Below are 27,081 nucleotides of genomic sequence, written 5' to 3' on the forward strand. Positions count from 1 at the left end.
CAACCCGATCCACACCCTTTATGTTACTTAATCACTCCTGTGTTATTTAATCACATAATCACTATTACCTCTTAACTACTATATGGCTGTTTCCCTGGTGGCTGCAATGCAGGAGACCAGGGTTCCATCCCTGTGTCAGGAAGATCCCCTGGAGAAGGAAATGGCAACCCACTCCAGTATTCTTGCCTGGAGAATCCCGTGGACAGAGGAGCCTGGCGGGCTAGTCCATGGGGTCACAAAGAATCGGACATAACTGAGCAACAAGAGCACAAATACTTTTTGTGGTCAGGATTCTAATGGTTCCTAGAGCAATGTCTGGCATTAACTCTTTACTGACTGGGGGCTTTTTGCAGAAACTAACAGCTGTGGCAGACAATTTTTATTCTGACCGGGCCCAAAATTCATTCTGTTATTTCATTAACACTTTGCAGGTAATTGCATTCAATATATGAACACCTGACACACCTGTAAAGTCTTCTAATCTTCGTGGAACAGTCTTCAAACTACTCTTCAGTAGAGGCAAAGGAAAATGCATCCCCCAGCACCAGTGAGTCTCATGTCCACTTTCCATATCAGAATCAATCACTAAGGTTTTTTGTCTTTTTATTGCTCTAATGTTCACATCATCTGAATCAGAACTATATTCTGAAGACACTAGTATATATATCGCTCAGCCTATCAGAGAAAGTGTCTGTATAAAGTTCACCAAAAAGCTTTTCACTCAAAATTTCTTCATGCACCGTTTTTAAGAAGTTTCTGTTTATGATATACACAAGACTGGAATAAAAACCTAATGCAGCAACATGTGAATGATAACAATCCTAAGTAGTACAACGAATCCTGGATCAAACTTCATTGTACAACTATGTAACAGTGTTAACTGCATCACTCTCTTCAAAAAAAAAGTATTGATACGTTTCTGGTCAATAATGTCTGAGCAACAAAAGACATATTAATACATCTTTAGTTAATAATGTGATAACAGGCATTCAACAAAATACAGACAGGCCTCACAGTTACTGTGCTTTCTACAAACTTGAAGTTTGTGTGGCAACTTTGCATCAAATTAAGTCTAAAGGCACCGTTTTTCAACAGCAGTTGCTCACTTCATGGCTTGTGTTGGTAATTCTCTTAGCACTTCAAACTTTTTCATTCTTACTCTATTTGTTATAGTGATCAGGAATCTCTGCTGTTACTACTGCAAAAAGACAACTTGCTGAAGGCTCAGATGATGTCTAGCAAGATTTTTAAATCAAGGTATATACATTTTTTTAGACATAAAGCTATTGATAGTGTAAATATAACTTTTATATGCAAGGGGAAACCAAAAAAATCATGCAACTCACTTTATTGCATTATTGCAGAGGTCTGAACCCACAGTCTCTCTGAAGTATGCTTATATTTAGTGAACAAGTATCCAGTTTCGATGAGTATTAACATTTTGCCGTATTTTCATTCTCTACCCTTATATGATGTTTCTGGAGGATGTGGGGGGAAGGGCACCTGCACCTACACAGTAGACTGAGTCTGAATCAATAATGAGCTAGGTGTCATTCCTTTCACAGAAGCAGGTCCTCTCCCTTTCACAGAAGCATGTGCCATGTACTATTTAGAAACATTTGGGTGTAACTATACATTCTGTAAATAACAAATACTCATATCTGCATTTTTAGTGTCTAGAACAGGTCCAAGTTAAGCATTTAACAGATACTTGGTAAATAAATCTGCCAACATTTTATCCAAAGACCAAAAATTCCTCCAAAACACATATGAAATATTCAGCCTTTTAAGTCCTGATCATAAGACAAACATCATCTTGTTAAATGCACTGGTACCAAAAAGGGAAAAAAAAAAGGACAATCTTCTCTCTGTAATTCTTTATTAAAAATACTGCTGTACACATAGAGACTGAAAACAGGATTAAAGATGAAATAACCCAGACCGGGGTCATGACATTAGAACTTAACACATTGGTGCTTTTCAGGGAAGTTGCTGACATCCAAATCACAGAACCAAGGTTGAAGGCAAAAACACAAAGGTGCCCTCAAAAATATTTACAATGAAGTAAACGCACTGACAGAATTTAAAATAGGTACAAAAAGCTGAAATGACCAATGTTACATGATTTCAAGGGTTGTCCTTTCTGTGCTTTTATATCTGTCATAACAGGAAGGTGTGGGAAGTTTACATCCTTAATTTGAGTACTCTCAGATATTAAAATCTTCCTATGAATTAAAAAGACTAACTTTTAGACAACCTCTTAAGTGGAATTACACTATGGAAAAGAGGGCTCCCCCAAAAAACACCTAAGCAGAACTAATAAGAGTGCTATTGAAAACCATTCCCAATAAAAACTAAATGAAAAATAAATATAAAACAAAGCTTAAAAAAAAAAAAGTTTACCTGACACCAGCTGTTTCTGGCTGACAATATTTTACTCGTGAAAACATATCAGTTGTCTACCTTTTATATTCAAACCAAGTCCTGAGGTTACTAGGGGCTGAAGCAAACTAGCGTTTTATGACGCCAACACTCTTGGGTGTGTGATTTGAGCCTGCCTTGCAGAGGGAAGTTTGCTGGTCTGTACAGAATGAGAAAATCAAGCCCTATTTTACCCCTGCCCTTCCTTAGCTTTCACATAACATTGGTCCACAAATTAAATTTTCAAAAAGTTCCCAGACCCCGAAACTAAAATAGATGATCCCCTTTCATTTTCAAAGAAAACAATATTGGAAAAAATCTCCAGCCCGCTTATAAATTAAGCATTTCATATTTCTTCTAGAATACAAGTAGTTCTTTTTTGTACAAAAGAATTACAATATGATTTGTCAAAAAACATATAAAAAGACAGCTGCTCTTCCTCAAATACATGAGCTAATAATGATAAAAGACCTTTGCATGTTAATGTCTCCAAGTTCTTGTTCCTTTTACATAAAAAAAGAACATTATGGTGGCAAATGTTAATTATCCTTTGAATAGTGAACATTATGTTCTTTTTAAAATCCATCCTGATCAAATGCAATAATTGATTTCCTTTTTAACTCAACAACTGATGCTACCAAACGTGGACTCAAACACACTTGTTAAAACATGTAAAGCATGTCTCTAGTCTTCAAAGCTTTTGGGTGAAGAGGTGCTTTTTCTTGATGCAAATCTCAAGGCAGAGAAAATCATTTTAAAGCTTATAAAAAGTGGACAGAGAAATATTAAAAACTTCTCTGAAAACTACAAATAGGAATAGTTATTAAAATTGAAGACTGTCACATCAGTTGCAAGTGCCTGAAGTCCCTCCCGACCTTCTGAGTTTCCACATTTCTTCATCGTTGTGTGGTGAGCACCCAGTGCTAGTAAAACATTCAGTGCTGGGAAAGGAGATAAGAGTCTTCATTACTGGTTTTTATGAAAGAAAATTCCTATGTATTTGGCAGTCTTCAGTATCTAAGTACAGGTATTTCATTGACTAGAAATTCCATGAATACCCAAGTTTGGCGACAACTGCACGTCCAAATGTTAAGAAAGTTAAGAGGAGGAAAATTCCAAACTTTTGAGATTGACTGACTCAGGAATACCCCACAAAGTTATTATTATCAAAAGCACTATGACTTTGGGCTAAGCAGTGACTGCAAAGGCACAGCAGACTGTGATCCTTCCAGATCCAGGCTGTAAGACTTCAGAAAGCTCTCGACGCCAGACCACTGCTGTGTGCAGTTTGTCTTCTGAACAGTGTCTCTGCATCTGTGTCCAGTGTAAAGTACCATAGTAAAGCTGTGGTTCAAAGAACAGAACTTTATACAAAAAAAAGCAAACTGGAAAGAACCTAAAGCAACAGACTCCTGACCTTCAGGCCTTTAACACAATTTCTTAATGTTCTTTTTCTATTTAAAAAAAATGGCATAAATGTATCTGATTAGCAGGGGAACACTTTTTTTTTTAAAGGCTCTGGTTTAATCTGGAGCGAAGAGTTCTATATGCTCCTTCAGTGTCTGTCTATCCTCATTCAGAAAGGATTTAAATCAGCTGAGAGGGGAATTCATGCCCAATAATTCACTGATATTTTTCTGTGTTCTTAAAAACAAAACAAAACACACCAAAAAACTCTCAATCTGAACAAACAGTGGATGGCATACAGAGCTTGCATACAATACTCTTACAAGAACTATGCACTATACTGTACTTCCATGAAATCACTGACCTGGTCCGTTATGTTATTCAGGGCAACCCTCCCCAAAAGAGCAAATTCTGCACCCCTCAGTGAACAAAAATGTTGCCCAGCATGGTTTCCCAAAAGTGTCCTTGCAAATAGTTTCCCTTAATAAGTATACAACATGGCAAAAGTTCAAAGATCAGAAAAAAGTCTTTAAAAAATTAAAATTAGTGCATATACAAGTGGGGAAAAAAAACAAAAGCTGGAACATCATTCACCTAATGGTGCTCCTTGATCTAAAATAAATTCTTCACAGGTGTGGCCCCACCGGCAGCCACAGCTCGGGGCTGAGGGAGACATTCTTTCTTTCAAGTAACAGCGCACCTGACCCAAGTGCAAGCAGCTCTGCTCATCTTCTGCGTGCTTCCCCAACGTGAGATGAGACGCTGACAACAGTTCAGCTGTAGTGCAATTTGCTATTGGTTAAGCTCCTTGGCCATATCCCGCCTATTTTTTTTTTTTAAGCAAATACTACAACTGACCATTCGCAGCTGCAATCAGTTCTTGAAAAGTATTTTCAAAGCATCGCTTTAAGTCACTGTAAGTCACCACAAGTACACTCTTCTCGTCTCTGGAAATGAGGCTTATTTTTTCTGGCACACCAGCATCTAACTGAAACAGACAGACACACAACATGTGAAGTGCAAGCCTATTTTAGGACAACACGTGCAACAGTAATATATGAAAAATTTTTTTAATTGTGTCACATCCCCCTCTAGATAATCATAAATGTTTTAACATCACTAGTCAGTGTGCACACACTTTTCAACTCAGGTGTGTTTTTTAAAAATGTTGCCCTGTGTTGCTGCCTGTCTGTCTGTCACGCTTAACACTTGGGTGCAATACTTTCCATCCAGCTGATACTCCATAAAATGCAGACTTCAATTATTCCCCCAATATCTTCCAGTCTTTTGGCATCATGAATTACAGTGCAATGAACATATTTGGCTACTTAATTTTTTTCTTCTGTAGAATTACTTCCCTAGGAGAGATGGAATCAAGAAGTCTGAGGAATTTTATAGCTTAATACATACAGCCAAAATGATTTCCAAAGGACATCAAACAGCACAAATTTATGATCTGTACCAATGTACCAGTAACACCACATCAAATGAGTGCCTTGCTATTTTAATTTACCTTTTTTAATGGTTTTTTTTTTTTTTTTTTTACCTTTTTAACTAATGTTACCAAATGTTTTCATACGTTTACTTGTGTTATTTCCACTTGTGTGAATGCCAGTATGTGATCATTATCAAATCCCTATCTATCAGGATCTGGCAATAATATTTTAATGAGGCCTTTATAAAGCGTTAGTAAGAATCCTGAGTTCACCAAATAACTTCTGTTAGGATTTTCACTTTACTTTTGTTAGTTTTCAATGTACATTTTTCCTTTCATTTTCATTAATTCATCAAAATGTTTAACACTAATTCTGAAGACAATAGCCTTTCAAATCATTTTACCATCTAATTTCTGTCATTTCCACCAAAATAATCTATGTAAAATTTAATTTTTGTATCACCAAAATGACCATCCATCCCTTTTAATTTATTACACTTTTTCTAAACAAAAAATTGTCACATTTTCAGATTTAGGATAAACTTATTTACTCCTCTTTTATTTACCCTGAGTTATTTATTTACTCCCAGTTATTTTATGAAATGAAACAGAATTTTCTCCAAAGCTTCAGTTATCCTAAGACTCAATAAGTAACCTTCATCTACAATGTCTGTTCGTGGCTTATTCCACAGACTCTCCCTGTCAGTATTTATTCCAATTTTACGTATTTTTACCCGCTGGTGCTTTGATACTATAGACTCTTGTTTTCTAAAATCTGGTGGCCTTATTCTCCACTTGGTGCTTAAGAAAAAATGTTTTCTCCGAAAGAAAAAGGACAAATGAATATATAAATCGTACCAGATTAGCTAAATTATACATACAGTCTTGTTCTGTCTTAATGTAGGTTACTGACAATACTCTCTAAAGAGTTTTAAGGAAATTCAAACATGGCAAAGTATGCTTAAAAATAAAACCCATTTTATCTGGGGATGAGCATACTGTAGCCAACAGATCTAAATCATGGGCCACAGTGGCTAGTTTCTGCTCTAATTGTTGCAACTTAGGGACAGCTTAGACCAGGGGTCAGCAGAAAAGGGCTGGACAGTAAATGCTTTCAATTTCAGGGCCATATACAAGCCTCTGTTTCATATTGTTCGTTGTAGTTTTTACAATCTTTTTAAAATGTGAGAAAAAATTCTTAGCTTGCAGGTTGTCTAAAAACAGGCAAAGGATTTGGTCCACAGGCCACAGGTGGCCAACCCCTGTTTCACATACAAACCTAAACAAAGGCGAGGGTTTACCTCTGGAGACCCATTTCTCTCCATGATTACAAGTAGTTCACAAGGAAAATGCATTCCTCCCTTCCTCTGTAAATCCCATCCCTCCTAGCCCTCTCTAAAACACAAAGCTCGCCTCTTAAATAAACTTATGACATGCCTCTACCAACATGGTTCATCTAACCACCTACCCCCCATTTATCACAGCGGGCTCTGCTGGCATGCCCTGCACTGGGCTCTCAGTTTTAACACTTGAATGACACCCTGAGCTGAGAGCACTCAATGTGACTCATGGCTGCAAAGAAAGGAATTCAACTTTTAAAGATATTTAAACACAAAAGTATTTTTGTCTTTCCCACTCATGGCCTCATATGTTGAAACAAACTACAGCTGGTAAATAAAAGACAGTGGGGGTGGGTTGGGGGAGAAGAGGCAGTCATTTTGTAACATTTGATCATAACAAAAAGGACCACCATGAAAAATTCTGAAATTATTCATGCAGGTTTTAAAAAATACTCCCATCCTAGAAACTGCTACTTAAGTGGGAGCAGCTAATAATTATGAATAACATGCCCTGTATACTACAGCAGAGTACAGAGATGTAATTCCTTACGTCTCTCAGTATTTGTACAAGATGCAGCTCTATAAACTGGAGATTATAGCATCATAATCTTCAAACTTCAGACCCAGATTACCTTGTTAAGACAAGAAATGATATGACTGAGGTCAATCCAAGGAGCACCCGCTTCTGTCACCTGATGAAAAAGATGATCCCTAAAGAGCTTCAACAGGTACCGGTCTCCCGTCTCCGACCAGGTAGGATCCTTCTGAAACCTGAGGGAAGGGAATATTAACCTCAATAACTCATGCTTACACCACAAAGCTGTATGTTTATACTTCAGACTCAAAACCAGTTTTACTGTTGTCTACAATCAACCAGAAAGTAGGGTCTGTGTGTAGCTGTTTTAAATCAAATTTTATGTCCAGAGTGCCCATAGATTTTAAAAAGTAATCTCACTGAACATGGAAGTACATGACTACCATTTTCTACTTCTCAAAGCAATCACCCCCTTACATACTCCTACTTCACAATCCCTTCCTCACTTAGGCCCCTACCCTTAGATAAAATGGGGAAGAAAGCAAATGACCTCTTTATATAGGGTAGAGAGAGATGTCAGACATGTCTTCTGCTTTTCTGGGGGCATAAAACAGGGAAATGTCTAGGGCTGAACCAAATGGGGTAGATACTGGTTTCCTACCAACATGTGATGATGTGAAAGTGAGTGGCAAAGAGCTGGAAAACTGTCCAGATGGTCACTGTTAGTTTTCAGTGACCTATGAAACATACAGGTTACAGAAAGCTGCAATTGGATATGGAGAGAATGCTATTTAAAAACAGGGACACAGTATAGACCAGAAACAAGAATTCACCTGGGAAGCCAAGGAAGGCTTTCCAGAGAGGGAATGGGTGCTCTCCCCAAGGAAGCATGCCTCCTGGTCAGAGGCCTCAGTATGTGCAAGGGATAGAGAAAGGAGCACCTAAACAAGAAAAGACAAGTGAGGCTGGATGGCGCTGGGGGAGAAAAGAGGATCAGAGTGCAGGACCTGAGTGAGGACAAGGAGGGGTACAAGAAAAGACAGGCAGACAGCACAAGAGGCAAGGAGGAAATTAAAAGGGAAAAAAGGCAGATCTGAAGCAAGGATGAAAAGGGAGAGGTCAGGCCATGCAGCCTCAGATCACATGTAAAAATGAGGTCTGCATTCTGAGAACAAAGAGGGAAGCCCCCACAGTCATGTGTCTGCTTTATTAAGATTACTCCAGGGTTTTTCAATTAAAAGCTGATTAAACACACCCATTTATCTCTGTTCCTTTTCAAAATCCCAGCCAACTGACAGTGTCTAAAAAAGTGTATAGACAGACAAGGACAAAGGGATCAGAAACAATAGGAGACAAAAAATAGTCACAAAAATTAAAAAGGTGAAAAGCAGACAGGTAAGCAGCATGACTTAGCAGATCCGAAAAAACCAAACAAACAAACAAAAAAAACTGAGCTCTAATGCTTTGTGGGGTGCTTGAAGGTGAAGTCACTAGTGGGATTTCCTGTGAGATACTTCAGGGGACAAAATAAAAGTTAAATAAAAAATTTAAAAACCCACTGAGTAAAAATCTACAATTGACAGCCTCAGAGAAAAATGAATTAAATGCTGTAAGACAGAAATATTCAGAAAGCAGAAAGTTGTTGGAAATTTAAAATATCGCAGAAATTCAAAAAATTTAAAGGATTAGGGGAAAAACTCTTTAATTTTAGACCAAGTAAGTTGAGATTATTGCCTAGAAAGTACAAATTTAAAGCATTAGGAAAAAACGCTTTAACTTCAGACAAAATAAGTTGAGATTTTTGGCTACAAAGCACAACACTAAGACACAATATGGAAAACAGAAGAGAATATTAGAAAATCAATTGCAAAGGTCTAACATCTAAGCAGCGTGAATGCCAGAAAGAGGTCTGCAAAGAAACAGTAAGACAACTTCCAAGAACTAAAAGATATAAATTCCCAAGGTTAAAAGGCCCATCTGTTGATTCATCAGAATGAATCAAAAACTCACCACCACAGCACATCATTGTGAATTTCTGCACATCAATGATTTAAAAAAAGAGCGGGGGGTTGTCCTAAAAGCACAGGGATGAAGAAAAACTTGGAAAGAAAATGGCTTTGAGTCTGTCTATAAGTTAAAAGACAATAAATGGAGCAGTGCTTCAAATTCTGAAAGAAACTATCATTACTATTACTGAACTATGCATCAGAGGTACTAACACAGTCACTCAAGAGACATCAAAAGTACAAAAATGAGAAGGGAGGAAATATGACTATCATTATATGAAGACACGACTGAGAAACCCAGAAGAATCTACTGAAAAACTACCCAAACACTAGAAGTCCCATGCTACAAAATTGATAGAAATCAATCGTTTTCATATATACTGGATAACAAAGAATCTAAGAAGACAGAATGGAGGAAATTCCCATTGATAACAGCAACAAGAAAAAACACCTAAGAATAAACTTAGTGTATTGTAACTAAATGAAGAACATCGTAAACTGTGAAGGATACTAAAGCAGACATCAGCAAATACAGTGACATGCCATTATCCTGGTGAAGGTAACTCCACATCTAAAAAACACAACTGCTCCTTAAGCTTACTAATAAATTTAATAAAAGAGATAAGAAAGAGCTAACACTAGTAGATTTTAAATGTCACTCATTAACATAGTGTGAAAGAGCTGCTGCCTTAATAAACCAGTGGGAAAAGCTAGACTATGCAATAAATAGCTTTTGGACCTCTGTGGGTGGTGGGGGTGGTGGTGAATTCACACCTTACATCCTATATAAATTCCAAATATATAAAAAATTTTAATATGAAAAAAAATGAAACCTTCAGTATTCTAGAAAATTCTTGACGATCCCTTCATAAGATCTTAAGAGTAGAAATGCTAACTTTCTGACCGTGACTCAAAATCCAGAAGCAAAAAGTAAATTTGATCAATTCGACTACTATAAAAATGTCTGTATTGGAAAAAACTGAGCAGAGTCAAAAGAAAGATGACAAACTTAAAAGAAAGGATCACAAAGGTCAGATCCCTCTGGCTCCTACACAGCAAAAAGACAAAGTGCAGCTGGAAATAAAGATGCGCAAAGGATTAGACAGATAGGAAAGGAAACAGAATTGAATCAGAAAGACAGGCAACGTGCTCATTGTGAGTAAATACCAAAAAACCTGTACTGAGATTCCATTTTTCATCTATCAGGTTGTCAAAAACCCAGAAGTTCGCAAAAAGTATTGCTAGTGAAAGACTCTCACGCACTGTACACTGGCAAATCCTTCTAACAGCTGCCAAATTCCAGTCACAAATTCCAGCAGGTACTGACTTCATAATCAGAGTTGGACCTATACTTGTACACACACAAAATTAAGTATGCTTAAGTCAGTCCCTGCAGAACTGCTTACACTAGCAAAAAGGCTGAGAACAACTCAAAAGGCCATTGATAAGGAACTGGAGAGACAAATTACAGAGCACCCACATGATGGACTATTACACGGCCACTGACCACGGCTCTGTGGTTAAGACAGCACAGACTCTGGAACCACATGTTGTCTGGACTCGAGTCCTGACTTTATGCGTGACCCCAGAGGCTTTTAACCTATGCTTCAATTTCTCTATTAACAGGGAATACTGAAGTATCTGCACTACGGGCTGTTACTAGGATTCAGTTAGGTCATGTTTGTTAACTACTGAGAAGACTGCTGTGCGTACACTAAACATTATCTGTACAAAGATTTCCAAAACACACTGTTATGAGAAAACACACTGTCGTGCAATATACAGACCCCTGTACGTAACTTACAGTTAGTACATATTTTAAAGTAGAGGGGTGATAAGAATATACAGCTGTTAACTCAGGGAACATGCACAAGAGACTAATAAAGGCTGGTAGGAGGAGTGGAGAGACTGGGGGTGTCATGTATGAAAGGTTTTTCACTGCAAACCTTTTCTACTTTTAAAGAAACTGGTCCATACGCACTATACTCAAAAGATTCCATTAATAAAAAGAATTTTCTGAGGGCATATACCCAATCGTATTATCAATAAAGTATGAAAGCAGAATAAAGATATTTTTAGACTTCCAAACACTGGGGAAAACTCCCCTTTCTCAGGAAGCTACAGAAGGATGTGATTTATTAAAGCAGAAGAGTAAACCAATGCAAAAAGCAAGAAACAGGGTGTGCAACACAGAGAGGGGACAACAAGAGGGAGAGCTCCCAGGGCAAGAGTGCAGGGAAGCCCGGGGTCTCAGCTGAGGGCGTGAGCAGGCTGGAAGGCAACCAGCCACGAGCGGGGCAGAGGGCAGAGGCCCTGGGGTAATTTTTCTAATGCGGAGGAAAAAGGGAACTGAGAGGTTATTACTCATTTGAGGCCATATGGAAGAATATTTTATATCCGGCAGGGAGTTTAGAATGAACTGGTGGTAAATATTTTTCACTTGCTTATTATTCTACATAAGACAAGTATTCACACCAGGAAAACAAAAAACAAAATACAAAACAAAGGAAATGTAGTCATGATTTACTGTGTGGTGAAGCTACAAACAGTATTTACCTTGCTCTAATAATGTCAACACTGAATACTCATCTCAAAATTCAGGGGTTAAGTGGTACAGTGTGTGTATGTGTCTTTAGTTAAAGGAAGGGTGTACGAGAAATACAGCCTCACCTGCCACAGGACAGTCATTAGCTGAGCTATATACACTGAAGAAAAACTGAAACACTGAAGAAAAATCAAGAAACAGCACTTAAGCACATATTTTTAAATAAAGAGATAAATGCCAGAAGAAGCAATTAAAAACTTTTAAAATGGTTCAACATATGACCACATTTTATTTAGAAAAATCGCTAGGGAAAATGCTAACTGAATCTTTTAACTTTGAAGAAAGGTATGTGAATTTAAATTTTGTCATCAAAAAAACTCCCTCAAGCAATGGTATTTATCTACCACCTATCTCTATGAACAGCAGTTAACAATCCTGAAGGGTAACTTCTACCACAGTCACCACAGCTACTGTTTCACCTTGTCTTTGGGACAGGTATGAAGCATAAACATCAACCTTGCTTCTTTGTTGAACATATAAATAACTTTAACTCACAAACAAGGCAGAACTAAACAAATGTAAGATGGTGATGCCTCCTTTCCAGTGTCACTCATGTGACAGCTGTAACAATGCACTTTAATAGAAGATAAGAGGCATGAAACCATCAGAAATATCAAAAAGATCCAATCTGACCATGGTAAAAGGAACAGGCTTCAAAAAGCACAGAGGCAGTACTGACAGGCAGAAAATGTTCCCTTATAGGCAAACCACAACAGAGGTTTTTAACACAGTGTAGTGTGTGTGTGTGTGTGTGTGTGTGTGTGTGTGTGTGTGTCTCTCTCTCTCTGTGTGTGCATGTGTAATCCCTAAGGACAACCACAACCAGGGCTGTGGTTAAAAACACCACCCTAATGGCTAACAACAGGCTTAAAAGGTCACTTCACATGAGAATTCTTCTCTTTTCCCAAATAAAATCAGTAACAATAAGGTATACTCATTCTGGTTATGCAAAACAGTGCCCTTGATTGAAAACATGATGTAAAATACTGTAAATCCTTACTCCGGCCTCTCATTGATTGTTCCCAATTTTGCTAGAAGCCTAAACAGTCTTCCATTTTGAACCTCCTATAAAACATTTTAAAAAGAGAGAGAATATTAATGTTCCAGCTAACTGAATATAAAAGCAAAAGTTTATAAAACTGGTATCCTGTACCAATATTTGCTTTAAACCATAAACCCTAATATCCCCACCTTTTGGTTACACTTTTGAATATAACATGTTCTTTTTACATACTGTAATACTCAAGAAGATTATGCAATTGTCCCTTTTATTGGATTATAGTTTTTGTGTTACTTTCAGTGTATAGCAAAGTGATTCAGTTACACATATACATGTATTCCTTCTTTTTTCAGATTTTCCTCATATAGGTTATCACAGACGAGTTTCCTGTGCTATACAGTAGGACCCTGTTGGTTATCTGTCTTATATACAGTAGGGTGGATGTAGTAATCACAAGCCTGTGATGTATTCTTCCCCCACTGTAGCTGTCTACTACTAAGACTGCATATTAAAAAAAAAAAAAATCAAGATTGTATCTCAAGACTGTAGCAAAACCATGAACGAAAAAAAATAAGACAAATGCCCAGAGGACCTGAGAAATCAAAATACTGAACACTAAGTTTGGACAAAAATATCTGCAGTCTTAGCCAGCTGCGTACTATATCCAGCACAGTAATTACTCTGTTTTACATCTACTGATACACACAGATGCAGGTGCGTACACACTCCTTTAACTACACACTTTACCTTTGCAAGGTCTTCCTCTATGACATCATTTCTCATTTGAGCAGCATCCAATTGAGTATAAAATCGAGCACCAATCATGGGCATGATGTCATTTACACTTCGCATCCTGTTTTGGTCAGTCAACAAATATCTAACCAAAATAGAGAAGGATCACTTGAATGCCAAACACGCAGTTTACAGAACAACACAACCCACAAGCACACAGGGACTGCTGCCACCAGCATGTTAGTGTGCGCAATTTCAAATTTTTTTTTCATGCAAGTCGAGTTCATTTTTAAAGCTTAATGATTGTATTTCTTTTCTCTGGAAAACTTTAAGAGCCAATGGAAAAAACTGTAAAAACGTCTCTTTCTCTCAATCTTTTACTACTATGAAAATGAGAAAGGAAAGCTGGGTATAGAGTTACACTTACCATATTTCCATTCTCAAACCCTTCTTTACAATAGTGGGAGATGAAAAGATCCAAAGGTTTTGGGAGGGGTGGTTGTAGGTGGGGAAATTTTTCCATTGGTCTTCAAAAATAGTTTTTAAACTAAAACTCAGACTTTTATTTTGGTAAGGGAAACAAGCTTCAGTGTTTTAGGAAGCTGTCTCCTGCTCTGTGACTTCATTTACCAGCTGTCATGGTATTTTTATTTCTGAGAAATCTCCATGCACTAACACACATCAGGAAAAAGAACAGTTTCTTCTATCATCATAACTAAGGCAGAAAAATACTACACGTCTCAAACGGCTACCTGTCAGAACACAATGATTATTGATCATTTAGTTTTAGTATTCTGACAGGTCAACCGTGTCCTAACCATTCCTAACAAAGCAGCTTCTAACTCTTCTGTGCTCTGCTTATAATTATACCTATTTTCTCCATAGGACTTATCTCTGTCCTGCAAACATGTTACTTGTTGATGAGTTTATTAACTCCTCCCCAGTATAATGGGGGAAGCTCCAGAAGATGGGGGATTCTGCTCATCTTATATAAAGTAGCTTCAGCATCTGACACAGAGTTAGGCATTCTTTTGTTGAATAAATGAACAGTTATAAATTCATGTGGACAATCTACGTCTTAGCCATTCATCTGTAATTACTGACATTTATATCTAACTACTCACACTTAAAGTTATTGTAAGCTATGTCACTTTGGCAAGTTATTTTATATCTCCCAGCCTCAGTTTTGACATCTTTAAAATGGAGCTAGTTATGGTACCTAATTTAAAGGGTTATTGGGAGAATTAGGTGAATTAATTCATAATTCACATCAATCAGCTCAAAAGTACATGATACATAGTTTACTGCTCTGTAAATTTTGATTACTGATTAGTATGAAAGTATGACTTTCTTGTTTATTCATTTTTTATTAAGGAAAATTTCAAACATTTATAGAAGGAGAGAGAAGAGTATGATGAATCTTCATGTACCCATTACCCAGTTTCAGTAATTATTAACTTATGGCCAATTTATTACACTTATATCCTTTACTCTCACTTTTATAAAAAGGGAAAATTATAACTTGAGATTACTTAAAACACCCTAGGTGTTGCAAGCTATGGCTAGAAATCACTGCTGTGATAGTATATGAAACAAATATTTTTATTTAAGAGAAATCATCTTAGTTGATCATCAAAGGAACCAGGTAACCACTGGCTCCAGTGCTCTGTCACAAGCAGGACACTTAGGCCAGTGTAACAAAGCACAGGTGGGCAGCCCCATCCTCCGTCCCTCAGTTCCATACCACAGGGCTAGTCCAAAAAGAAACTGGATCATCCAGGGTTACACAGAAAGATCAGAAGGAACAGCTGGAAGCTAAAAGAGACTGAAAAGGATCAATAAGCTCTAATTGCTTCTAGAACATCATAGAAAAAAAATTTCAAAGGAGACTTTCTAGCATCTATTCTCCTGAATCATTTAAAATAAGAGTTCTGGTTGTCCCCCCTCCAGAATCCCCGATGTCAGACGCATCTTATAGACCATCGTGACAGCAGTCCACAGTGGACTGGGCTTCTCTTAAGCCCCAGTCATTTTAGACTTACAATCAAGGATTTCCTGGAGTATAAAGACACTGGGGGAGAAGCACAGGGACCCTGACACACATACTCTCTGAAACAGGGGTGTGGGCCACACACCACACAACTGGGCTGCAGATGGGGTTATTTCTGACAGTTCTTACAAAGATACTGACCACTCTGGAGAGTAGCACTGTCTAATGGACTTTCTGAGATGATGCAAATGTTCCACGTCCACACTGTCCACTATATGAGCCAGAAGGTACATGCAGCTTCTAAGCTCTTAAGATGTACATGGTGCTACTGAGGAACTGAATCGTTTCAATTTTATTTAACTGTAATTCATTTAAATGTAAAAGGTCATATGTAGCTCGCAGATACCAATGCAGCTCTAGGGGGTCTACCCTTTGGCCAAATGTTTAAAACATCAATAACTAAACACACTGGTTTATGAACTTATTTCAAGAAATACATACTTAGCAATAAAAATAAATTAAAATTTGTTTAATTATGTTTTGCCTGATTTTAAATAGTGGAAACTAAAAATCAATAGAATCACTGTTAAAAGACTCTCATGAAAAATCTGTCTTATCTCATAAGATCATTATATTAAAACTTACAAAATCAGATTCTTCAGGTCAGAGGAGTAGTTGATTGTCACCAGTTCCATGGCTTTCTGTAAATTCTCTCGCTGAATTCCTGCCAAAGAGTTGCAAGCCAAAGCCAACACAACTTTTCCTAATGATATCAGATCTGCTTGCTGACATGAAAGAATAAATATAACTTTTAATTTTTCTTTCATAGATACAAATTTAATACACTGACACTATTGCCTGCATGGAAAAAGCATCTTTACAAAGAAGCTGAAGAACTAGGTACATGGTTCCTAGATATTGGTGTTCATCAGAATTACCTGGGAGCTTCATTAAAAAGACTCTTTCTGAGCAGCTCCATCCCAGATTCTCAGTAGGTCTGGGAACAGGCCCAACATTTTTAAAGTACCTAGGTAATTCTAATGAAAGTAGTTCTAGGGGCTACTTTAAGAAACATTCAAAACAATTCATATGCCACCTACAGAACTGCTGCTTTACTGTCCTTTTTTTTCCCCTAAATGTTTATACTTAAATAAAGCTCATATTCTTACTATGGCAGGACATTTGAGGCTGGTTACCAAACAGCTGCTTCACAGTGATCATTACATTGACGACAGGCACTTTCTTCATTCTCCATGATGCACAAAAGTGAGAGTGTATTTGAAAAGGAAGTAATTCCCTTATTCCAAACACAATGTCCGCAATACCTGATTTCAGAGCACATTCTCTAGACATCAACAATGCTGCAAACCTCCATGACAGTCCATCTGCCCTTGTTTCCAAGCAGACAGGTTTTTACACTATAGTCGATCTCTGAGCTCTGTAACCACCTCACTTCCTACCTGTTTTGTTTCTTTGTTTTAAAGATTTCTCCCTTTGAGGCCTTTCTTCCAAAAGAATGTTTAAAAGACAGCTGACTGAATAATAATAACTCCTAGAAACAGAATGGTCACCTAAGTGGCCCTGCTTGGCAGGTTAACTATCAGTAATCATGTACCTCCAAGACAATGGAACAGTTTAGAGTTCAAGGAAATCATTTTAAGTAATTTCTACAGAAAATTCACATAAATCTTCACAATCTGAGATCTCATCTGAATTACTGGATACATGTTTATTTATGGAATAAATAAATATTCCATAGAGCTTTCAAACTTAGCTTTACAATAAAATTCACCTGAGAAGCTAAAAAAAAAAAGAAAATCACCCGGTGGCTATCCTTCCATCCTATTTTGGTGTTGTTAGTCTATAAGATCTACATATTGGTATTTTTCAAAACTTTGTAAGAGATTCAGATATGCAGCCAGGGTTGAGAGCCACTGGTTTTGTAAAAGTTTATAAATGGTGTTATTTGCAAATCAGGTTGAGTATTTCATGGCAATTGCTAGGAAACTTTAGGACTACATAGCTATCCTTAACAACATCCTTCCCAAAGAGTAAAAAATAAAAAGAAATCAAACTCAATGACTAAAATAACATTAAACAGTTCAAATCTAGCATTGGTGAATCTGATACTCTGAACCTAAGATCCTATAATATAATCAGTGGAAAAATTAATTTTAAGACAACTCTGAATCAATCAGGAAGAGATGCCAAGGATTCATGTCAGAGAAACTGTGTAAAACTCCGTCAGTGGCCGAGTTCGGAGATCAGGCTGGGAAGGCAGGTGCCACAGGAAGGGGCATGAATGCTGTGGCATCGTCCTTGCTCTCTGGACCCACAGCCATGACTGAACTCAGGCAGGACTCCTCTCAGTCTCTCTCCAGATCAACAAAACATTCCAAGTTAGATAAAGGAAATCATAAACATGCTGATTGAGAGAAATCAGTACATGGAAAAGAAAATTGTAAAAGTCCACAAGTGCTTCAATTCAGTGTCATCAGCAAAGCAAACTTAAGCTTGTTATTGTTTATTAAGTATTTCAGCAGCATGTAGCAACACATAACATCCCCACCCTCAAACAGCAAAATCTTCAGTTTAGCTCCACCCTGAATCAATGCTATAACTAAATCTCCCCCCTAGAGGATCCCCTATTACAAGACAGGAAAACAGGAAAACAAAAGCACAAAATAGCTGAAGGACCATATGGGTTTAGGAAGTCAGTCCATCTGATTCTGAGTACATCTGCCACCTTTATGAAGCTGACTCAAGGTGGGAATACCCACCTAGAAATGAAGTATACACATCACATAATCCAGACTAAATCAGAACTGATTTTTTCAAATAAAAGAGGTTAATGAAGTCCTGCTGGACAGAGACACTGTAATGTCATTAAGCGCTCAGTAACTCTCCTTTCCTTATTCTCAGCTAAATAGTGTTCCATTTGTTATTTTTGCTTCTTACCTCCATCTGGCTTTTCCCCCCATTTGTTGAATTCTGGAGGCTTTCCCCCCAACTCATTTTCAGTTTCTTCCTGATTCTTGACTTCTTGATTTTTCTCTGATTCTATCTATGGCTCTACTTATGTCCATTTTACTGAAAGTCAGTCTCTATTCACGTGTCTGAAACAGACTATGAAAAATAGACTACAAGAAACAATACACTCCTTTCTCATGTACCCTCTTCTCTGTAAAATCATAACCCCCCCCACTAGAAACTACCATTAATTCTCTCCTTTACCTTACTTATATAAGCTCTATGGAAAATCCATATATACACCCACTCCAAAAAAAAAGAAAGGAAACCTGATACAATCTTTGCCTTTGAAAAATAAAGGGAGGCTGACAATTGGTTGAAAGTAGCCCAAGTTTATGAATGGGGGCAGCTCCTAACCTACCAATCAGTTGGCCCAAATGCTTACTTTACAGTTGTTTGTTTTGAAACTCTGGAATTGTTTTTTCTTATGAAGTGTGGTTTTTCAAGGTAACTAACAATATAATCCAAAACATAAATAAAGGACATTCGAAAATAAATGGAAAACACCCCTGCTGTGATACTTACAGAAAAACAAAATCAAACTAGTCTTATCTTTCACTAGAAATTAAAAAGAAAAAGGAACTACTCAGAATAGAGAGGAGTGAAGAGGTACCATGAGGCTGCACATAAACAACACAACACCAGTTCTGTGGACAGAGGGTTTCCTAATACTTGCAATAGAGGCTGATGGCACTGATTCTAAATAATGTCTAATTTCTCTCCCAAAGTTTAGTATTATTTTCTTGAATATATAAAGATCACTAGTATTTTAACAGTCAATAATCAGTCACTTTCAGAAGCTCAAAGAATATGAAGGAAAATTTTCAGAGCCAATTAGTTAGGCACTAAGTGTAAGACAGATGATAAGCAGGAAAGTAGCTAAGAAAAACCAACCAGGATAAGAAAGAGGGAGCAAATTGCCCTCTGCAGAAGAAAGCTGCTAGCGGTGGGGGCTGGGTGAGGATTGGGGGACTGGAGGGTAGCCAGATTCTTCCACATAGAGCCCACTAGATGGCACTACCAACCAGAACAGCTTGGCAGCTGCTGGGGTAGGGGGGCCAGAGCAGAGGGGAAGGAAGCTATGAAGAGCCTGCAAACAACTGAACACGACAAGAGGAGTCGCTCTAAGTCTGGGTACCATGCTGTCCACTGTCCAGCAGCAAAGGAAGAGGTTTAAGCATGAACTAACCAGAATATCACACACTACTTACACTTTAATTCTCATCCTGGACTTTCCTTTTTGTTCTAAATTTGTCTCAATTTTAATAAAGCAAACTAAAATCTTTCAAAGATTTATTAAAGAAAAGAAAATGAAATGAGAAGGGCAATGGGAAGGTAAGGTATTTTCCTTGTTTCTCCATGTAAATAAGGGATTTTGCCTTACATCAAATCTCCCTAAGTTAATAAATGTTCAGAAACACCAAAAACTCCTTACATGAAAACAAACAAACAAATACTGTCTTAAAATGACAACTGCACATCCTCCAAAAAATATGAATACAAACAGAATGACATGAAATACTGACTTTAAATAGCTATATCACTTGCACAGAGTAAAAAGGCAAAAGCAGTCACACTGCAAGCTCCTTGCAGAGGTGGATTCTTACCTATGCCTTTCATTAATCAAGAAGTATGAATGAAATAGCTAAGAACACAATGCAACCTCAGTCCACAATATTACGATAAAGTCAGACTATAACTGAATTCTACTAATGTACAAGAAGTGAGTGATAGGTTTTGATTAAGGAAAAGAAAATGAATCCTTTAGAAAATAGCTATACAACACCTTTCCTTTGAAAATAAAGGTTTTGGAGTGACAGTGGGACAACTGTAAAAGTAAATACAACAGGTGTGATTTTAACATACTAAAAGTGAAAACTAAGTAAAATGTCATATACTGTATTTCATTCAGCTAGTTAGGGCTCTAATCTATGCTGAGGAGAAATTTCCTAGTCATATAAATGTATTGTCATTTGAACAACTAGTCTCTGACACTGTCACTAATTCTGTATATTACAACTTCTAAGGGCGCTACACTGAACACACCATAGTGATTAAGAAATGCACGTTCCAAGTCTGCATAGAGACCACCCCCAGAATAAACTGAAATCTACATTTAAAACTCTGAAATGCTTTTAAAATAAAAAAATTTATCTTAAAAAAATTCAAGCCATAAGTTATTAAATATGTTAATTCTTACTCACCTGGTATTGAGCCATTAATGCCAATGGATTATTATTCTGACTGTTATCAAATGTTAAAACATCAAAAACTCCAACACAATTTACTCGCAACCTTTAAAGATCAGAAAATTTAGAGAGAATAATTAAAATGAGACTTTTGAAAACTTACATACTAGTGGAAACTGAACATTTCTTATGATACTGGGAAGGATCTCAGCATCCTGGCCAGTCCCTCAACCTGCCCTACCCCCATGTAACCCCTGCCAGTCACCACGTTAGAGATAACGTCACAGACTTCAAGTGACAGGCCTTTGGTTGTGAAAGCCAGGGATGGATAAAGCCAGGACTGCAACTTGCACTTTTTGAGTACCAGGTCACTGCTTCTTTTCCCAAAACCTAGCTGCTTCTTTACTAGTTACACGTGAAAAGAGAACCAGTTAGCTTCTTAACAGGTGATGAAGATATGCTAGGCACATTCAAAGTATTTTACATGTATTAATTAATTTGGTCCTCTCAATAATCTTATGAGGCAGGTACCTTACAAATATGGAAAATGGAGATAACAATAGCACCTGTCTCATAGACTGCTGAACACACAAGTAACTTGCTGTTAGTTAAGTAACCAGCAGAGCCAGGACATGAAACCAGGTAACCTGGTACTAAGACCTTGAGCTCCTGATGCTATGCTGCCCAAGACAAGTCTCAAAATTTCAACAACTCAAATCAAACACTGATAAAGTTAAGGTCTCTGTAAAATCACTGATTCTCAAAGCATGAAACCCAATCAGCAGCAACAGCATCAATCGCCTGCTAGTTAGAAATGCAAACTCCCAGGCCTCGCTCCAGACTTCATGAATGGGAACTCTGGGGGTGTAGCCCAACAGGCTGTGCTGAATAAGCCTCTCGAGATTATGGGGACTCATGTCAAAATCTGAGACTGACAGTTCTACATATGAAACTTGTACTGACACTGCCTGATATACCCACCAACCCTAACCATACACAGAGAAGGCAATGGCACTCCACTCCAGTACTCTTGCCTAGAAAATCCCCTGGATGGAGGAGCCTGGTAGGCTGCAGTCCATGGGGTCACTAAGAGTTGGACACGACTGAGCGACTTCATTTTCACTTTTCACTTTCATGCACTGGAGAAGGAAATGGCAACCCACTCCAGTGTTCTTGCCTGGAGAATCCCAGGGATGGGGGAGCCTGGTGGGCTGCCTTCTATGCACTCGCACAGAGTTGGACACCACTGAAGTGACTTAGCAGCAGCTAACCATACATACCTCCCAAACCCCTACAAGATCTTGGTTAATAACAAGGCATTTTATTACAAACTCAGCATGTAAAAAAAAAAAAAAAAACTTACAAATGAACTCAAAGTCACAGTAGTTCTTCTGGATGGAATATATGAAAAGGCAGAATTACAACAAATAGTCATGCTATGTTTACTAAGCTGTTACAGGTTAGATGATTGATAAAGAAGCCAGAGTTCAAAACGCCAGTACCTTGTTTTGCCAGTTATCAGAATCTTTGTTGGGTCCATAACTCGACATGCCAAACCTGCTGTATGAATGGTACGCAGTGCAGAACTCAGCTGGACAATATATGCCCAAATAAGAGATTCTGGCAACAATCCAGCATGCTGTCTGGGCAACGGGCCATCATGTTGACCTATAAACACACAAAAAATGGCACCTTCATGTAATTAACTAAAAGACTAAAACATGCAGATCAAAAAGAATTCAAGAAACAAACCCAGATTTTCTTATGTATGATATTACACCTCAGTACTCTACTGCCAGCAGTAGCAGCGCTCTCACTGAGCTTCTCTTTTCTGTGACCACTATAATTATTGCACAACAGACAAAAATTATTAAAGTAAGAACTTCTTCTTAATTGTGAACCAAGTTCTAATTAAAAACAGGAACCGAAGGGATTATTTTTCTTAAACTGTGGTTAAACCTTGTCTCTATTACTGCTCAGGTGTGTGGGAACTATTCTTTCCATGGCTTGAGGGAAACAAAAGTTGCCACCAACATCTCTGTGGAGTGTTTTCTTATTGTCCTTACGCTGCCCAGCCTCTACTATTACAACCACATCCAATTAACAGAAAACATAAATGTAAAATACTGAACGTCACTTATGCCACTTATGGGTAGTAATGCTGAAACATAAAAATAATCCAGTCTACCATGAAAAGTAATCCTTTTGATTCTATCAACCTTGTAAGGGCTTCTTGATACAATTGTCTGGGTCACTGTTAATCAAGAGAAAAGGGGCCTCATAAATGTAATCTAGATTCTGTAGTTATTTCAGGGAACATGACCTTATAAATCCAAGTATTCAAATGGTTGTAAACAAACTTTTTCTGAATCAGTTACAAAAACAACAAAGTTAAATGGTTAACTGTGATGCTAATAAACAGCTCTTATGTCTTGAGACAAAATTTCCAGGGAAGAACACAATACAAAATTCAAAAACTGCTAGCCCTCAGATTTAGACAGAATTGAAGATAATACCATCTGGAAAACCATGTTAAATGACTCAAAAAGTAGCTCTAGTAATATATGTCAAGACAATGTCAAAGACAACCAGGAAGCAGTTAAATAAAGCTATTTACTAAGTGTGGTTTTTTGGGTTCCAAAATCACTGCAGATGGTGATTGCAGCCATGAAATTAAAAGACGTTTACTCCTTGGAAGGAAAAGTTATGACCAACCTAGATAGCATATTAAAAAGCAGAAACATTACTTTGTCAACAAAGGTCCATCTAGTCACAGCTATGGTTTTTCCAGTAATCATGTATGGATGTAAGAGTTGGACTATAAAGAAGGCTGAGCACCAAAGAAATGATGCTTTTGAACTGTGGTGTTGCAGAGACTCTTGAGAGTCCCTTGGACTGCAAGGAGATCCAACCAGTCCATCCTAAACGAGATCAGTCCTGGGTGTTCACTGGAAGGACTGATGTTGAAGCTGAAACTCCAATACTTTGGCTACCTGATGCGAAGAGCTGACTCAGCGGAAAAGACCCTGATGCTGGGAAAGACTGAGGGCAGGAGGAGAAGGGGACAACAGAGGATGAGATGGCTGGATGGCATCACCGACTCAATGGACATGGGTTTGGGTAGACTCTGGGAGTTGGTGATGGACAGGGAGGCCTGGTGTGCTGTGGTTCATGGAATCGCAAAGAGTCAGATACGACTGAGCAACTGAACTGAACTGAATAGGGGAAAAAATATTTGTAGCAAATACACTGCATACTTTATGCCAGATTCAATCTAGTTACTTTACCCACATTATGTCATTTTAAACCTTTTACCACAATCCCTATAAGGTATGCTATTATTATTCCCACTCTCTTATTAGTATTACTAATCTCTTTTAACATGCTATCTTTTATTTTGTTTTAAATTAACAAATTACATAGTATAAGAAAGCATTATACTTCCATCTATGTCTCTACAAGTTTATACAAACATTGGCTCTTTTTTCCTTCATTTTCAATATTCATACTGGGAAAACAGAGAGTATAAATTGCTACAAATTAAAGTATATATGGTACATTTAAAGGAGTTAATACCATCAAACAATACTTTCAAATACTAGAAAATGAACTGATTTCTAAGAAAATGTAAACATACCAAATAATCAAACACCAAAAGCAGAATTAAGATTAAAAAAAAGAAAAAACTAAAAAGGAGTGCTATAAATCAGTGGTTCTCAACAGGGGTCAATTTTGCCACCTCAGAGACATTTGGCAGTGTCTGAAGATATTTTTGGTGTCACAAAGGGAGGAGGGGGTTGCTACTGGTATCTAGCGGGTACACGGTAGGGATGCTGCTAAACACTCAGCAAGGCAGAGAATGTCCCTACAAAAATAATTAATCCAGCCCCAAATGTCAACAGTGCTGAGGCTGAGAAACCCAGCTATAAATTAAAGCCAACAGTCATTTCACAGCTGTTGTTACTAAAATAAACGAACAACTACAGCTATATTTCTCTATAGGAAAAGTTATACCACATCCCTTTCAACAAAATTATGTGTGTGCTACAGATGACATGGCAAAAGGAAAAAAATGACCACACTCTGAGACCAGATTTTTAATGCAAAACAGCCATGTAACCACAGCTTGCTTCTTTCAACTGTCAGAAAGCAAAGTTACAAGCAAACAGAAATAATATATTTTATCTATAATGCCAGGCAGACTCCAGTCTTCTCTCTCCTTGCTTTCTCTCAGGATACATTCAGGAAAATCTTTAACAAAAACCTCAGCATAAAGGGTAACACTTTCCTGCCCCCAAACAAGAAAATGATACATACATTTTCCTTCCCCCAAAACAAACTAATTAATAGACATCGCAAAATGAATTTACTTTAACTCTGAAATGATTTACCCTTCAATAAGCATTTGTTAGAATGTAATTACAATGTTTTAGTTCTTTGCAATATATGAACAATAAAACAATTCTTTAAATACTAAACAAAGAAAATAGTCCCCATTTAAGTAAAAGTTACCTGAAAATTTATTTTGAAGTCCCTTTAGTAACACAGAATCCTACCTTAAAGCAAAATATTTGTTCAGGGAAATAATTACATAAATAACAGAGAGTCACACTGGACTATGTAAGAGAGACAAAACAAACCAAAACAAAAAACCAAGACAAGAAAGAAATGCCAAGAGACTCATAATGATGATGCTTTGGGTGGTGAAGTTACAGGAATTATTTTTCAATTTAATGCATTTTCCAAACCATTTTACTCAGAAAGCATTACATTTTTTAAAGAAAAAACAAGAGGAAAAAAACTTTTATCATATTCTCAGCTACTTACATTTCAGATATTTACATCAGTCTTTCGTAACCCATCTTCATCTCCATCTACAGGTAACACATTATTTCCTAACTTGTTACACACTGACTCCATTTCTTTAAAGTATTTCTTTTTAAAATGCAATATGGTCTTTAAACTGAATGATTATAGGGCTAAACTTACAAGTACTTTAAAACACAAAAGTACTCTTTCACAGAGCAAAGGCTTTGTCAAACCCAGCTTTCTTGCATCGTCTCCTTACCCCACTTTCTCTTTGTGAAATAGGCATCCGCGTTGGGGTCATTGAAGTGTCTGCTCATCATGGTCTCTCCTCCAGCATGGAAATCATATGCAAACACAAGAGCTTGAAATAAAACACAAATGCTCATTACTGTAACCTGGCTTCCAACAATGAAGCCCACCAGCAGAGAGACAATTACAAGTCACTCACAAGGCTCTGAGAAAGCTTTAGTGGTAAACACTTCACGCAAGGTTACAATATTTGAGTGCTGAATTTTTTTCCACATATCGACTAATACCATGCACTTTGTGTTAACAAGACGGAAACCTGAAAAAGAGAACATTTTCTGCTTAACAGGAAATGACATCTCCCCCTTATTTCCCCAAAATGTGCCAAAAGAGCCATGTTATACATCCCTTGTTGTTGTTTAGTTGCTAAATCATGTCCAACTCTTTTGGGACCCCATGGACTACAGCCAATCAGGCTCCTCTGTCCATTGAATTCTCCCAGCAAGACTGCTGGAATGGGTTGCCATTTCCTTCTCCAGAGGATCTTTCCAACCCAAGGATCAAACCCAAGCCTCCTGCACTGACAGGCAGATTCTTTACCACTGAGCCACCTGGGAAGCCCAATATATCCCTTGCTGCTGCAGCTGCTGCTAAGTCGCTTCAGTCGTGTCCAACTCTGTGCAACCCCATAGACAGCAGCCCACCAGGCTCCCTGTCCCTGGGATTCTCCAGGCAAGAACACTGGAGTGGGCTGCCATTTCCTTCTCCAATGCAGGAAAGTGAAAAGTGAAAGTGAAGTCACTCAGTCGTGTCCGACTCTTAGCGACCCCATGGACTGCAGCCTTCCAGGCTCCTCCATCCATGGGATTTGCCAGACAAGAGTACTGGAGTGGGGTACTGAATATATCCCTTATGAGATACTAATTTCCAAATGAAACGATAAATGTATTTATTATCCTTTAAATTCATGTTAATTAAAAAAACTCATTCAGGAATATCTGAATAATCTCAGCCTCAATAATATGCTCCTAAAAGAGGATAAATTATCTTCCTTACCATGTATCCTCCGAAGGCAATAAGGCAGATCATCTTTGCTATTTACAGCTTTGTAGCAGGATGTAATGTATCCAAAATTACTTGATTTCTGTATCCGGTTGGGTGGTGGCAGTGGTTCTAGAGGAAACAGGCTATGGTAGCTGTCAACTTCTGTTGGGACTGCTAGAGTAATTCATAAGAAGATGACTTTAGCTTGCAGACACTCATAAATCTCTCAGATCTCAAAGAAATAAAGAAGAAACCAAATTCACAAACGACTGATATCAAACACTCTGTATTC

General features: G+C 37.7%; 1 protein-coding gene across 41 annotated transcripts in view; it reads right to left on the minus strand.

Moving 5' to 3' along the window:
- Positions 1 to 1,862: 1,862 nt before the first annotated feature.
- Positions 1,863 to 27,081, minus strand: part of PAN3 (poly(A) specific ribonuclease subunit PAN3) — a 123,498-nt gene continuing 98,279 nt past the window's right edge. For 15 of the 41 annotated variants that reach the window (XM_086329583.1, XM_086329577.1, XM_086329575.1 and 12 more), the window contains 11 exons: positions 26,802 to 26,963; positions 25,948 to 26,064; positions 25,759 to 25,860; positions 22,193 to 22,358; positions 20,706 to 20,796; positions 16,117 to 16,256; positions 13,497 to 13,626; positions 12,750 to 12,814; positions 7,236 to 7,374; positions 4,687 to 4,816; positions 1,863 to 3,362 (listed from right to left, as the gene is read on the minus strand). In XM_086329583.1, the coding sequence (XP_086185709.1) occupies positions 3,226 to 3,362; positions 4,687 to 4,816; positions 7,236 to 7,374; positions 12,750 to 12,814; positions 13,497 to 13,626; positions 16,117 to 16,256; positions 20,706 to 20,796; positions 22,193 to 22,358; positions 25,759 to 25,860; positions 25,948 to 26,064; positions 26,802 to 26,963 (1,379 nt within the window). In that variant the 3' untranslated portion in view covers positions 1,863 to 3,225. Of the gene's footprint in view, positions 3,363 to 3,870; positions 5,187 to 7,235; positions 7,375 to 12,749; positions 12,815 to 13,496; positions 13,627 to 15,225; positions 15,307 to 16,116; positions 16,257 to 17,979; positions 18,598 to 20,705; positions 20,797 to 22,192; positions 22,359 to 25,758; positions 25,861 to 25,947; positions 26,065 to 26,801; positions 26,964 to 27,081 lie in introns of those variants that run through there. The other 26 variants (XM_086329582.1, XM_086329580.1, XM_086329576.1 and 23 more) reach the window with 9 other exon arrangements.

Source organism: Bos grunniens, chromosome 12 (assembly GCF_055505025.1).
Source record: "Bos grunniens cultivar Pamir isolate PY7600 chromosome 12, Bosgru_T2T1.0, whole genome shotgun sequence".
NCBI lineage: Eukaryota > Metazoa > Chordata > Mammalia > Artiodactyla > Bovidae > Bos > Bos grunniens.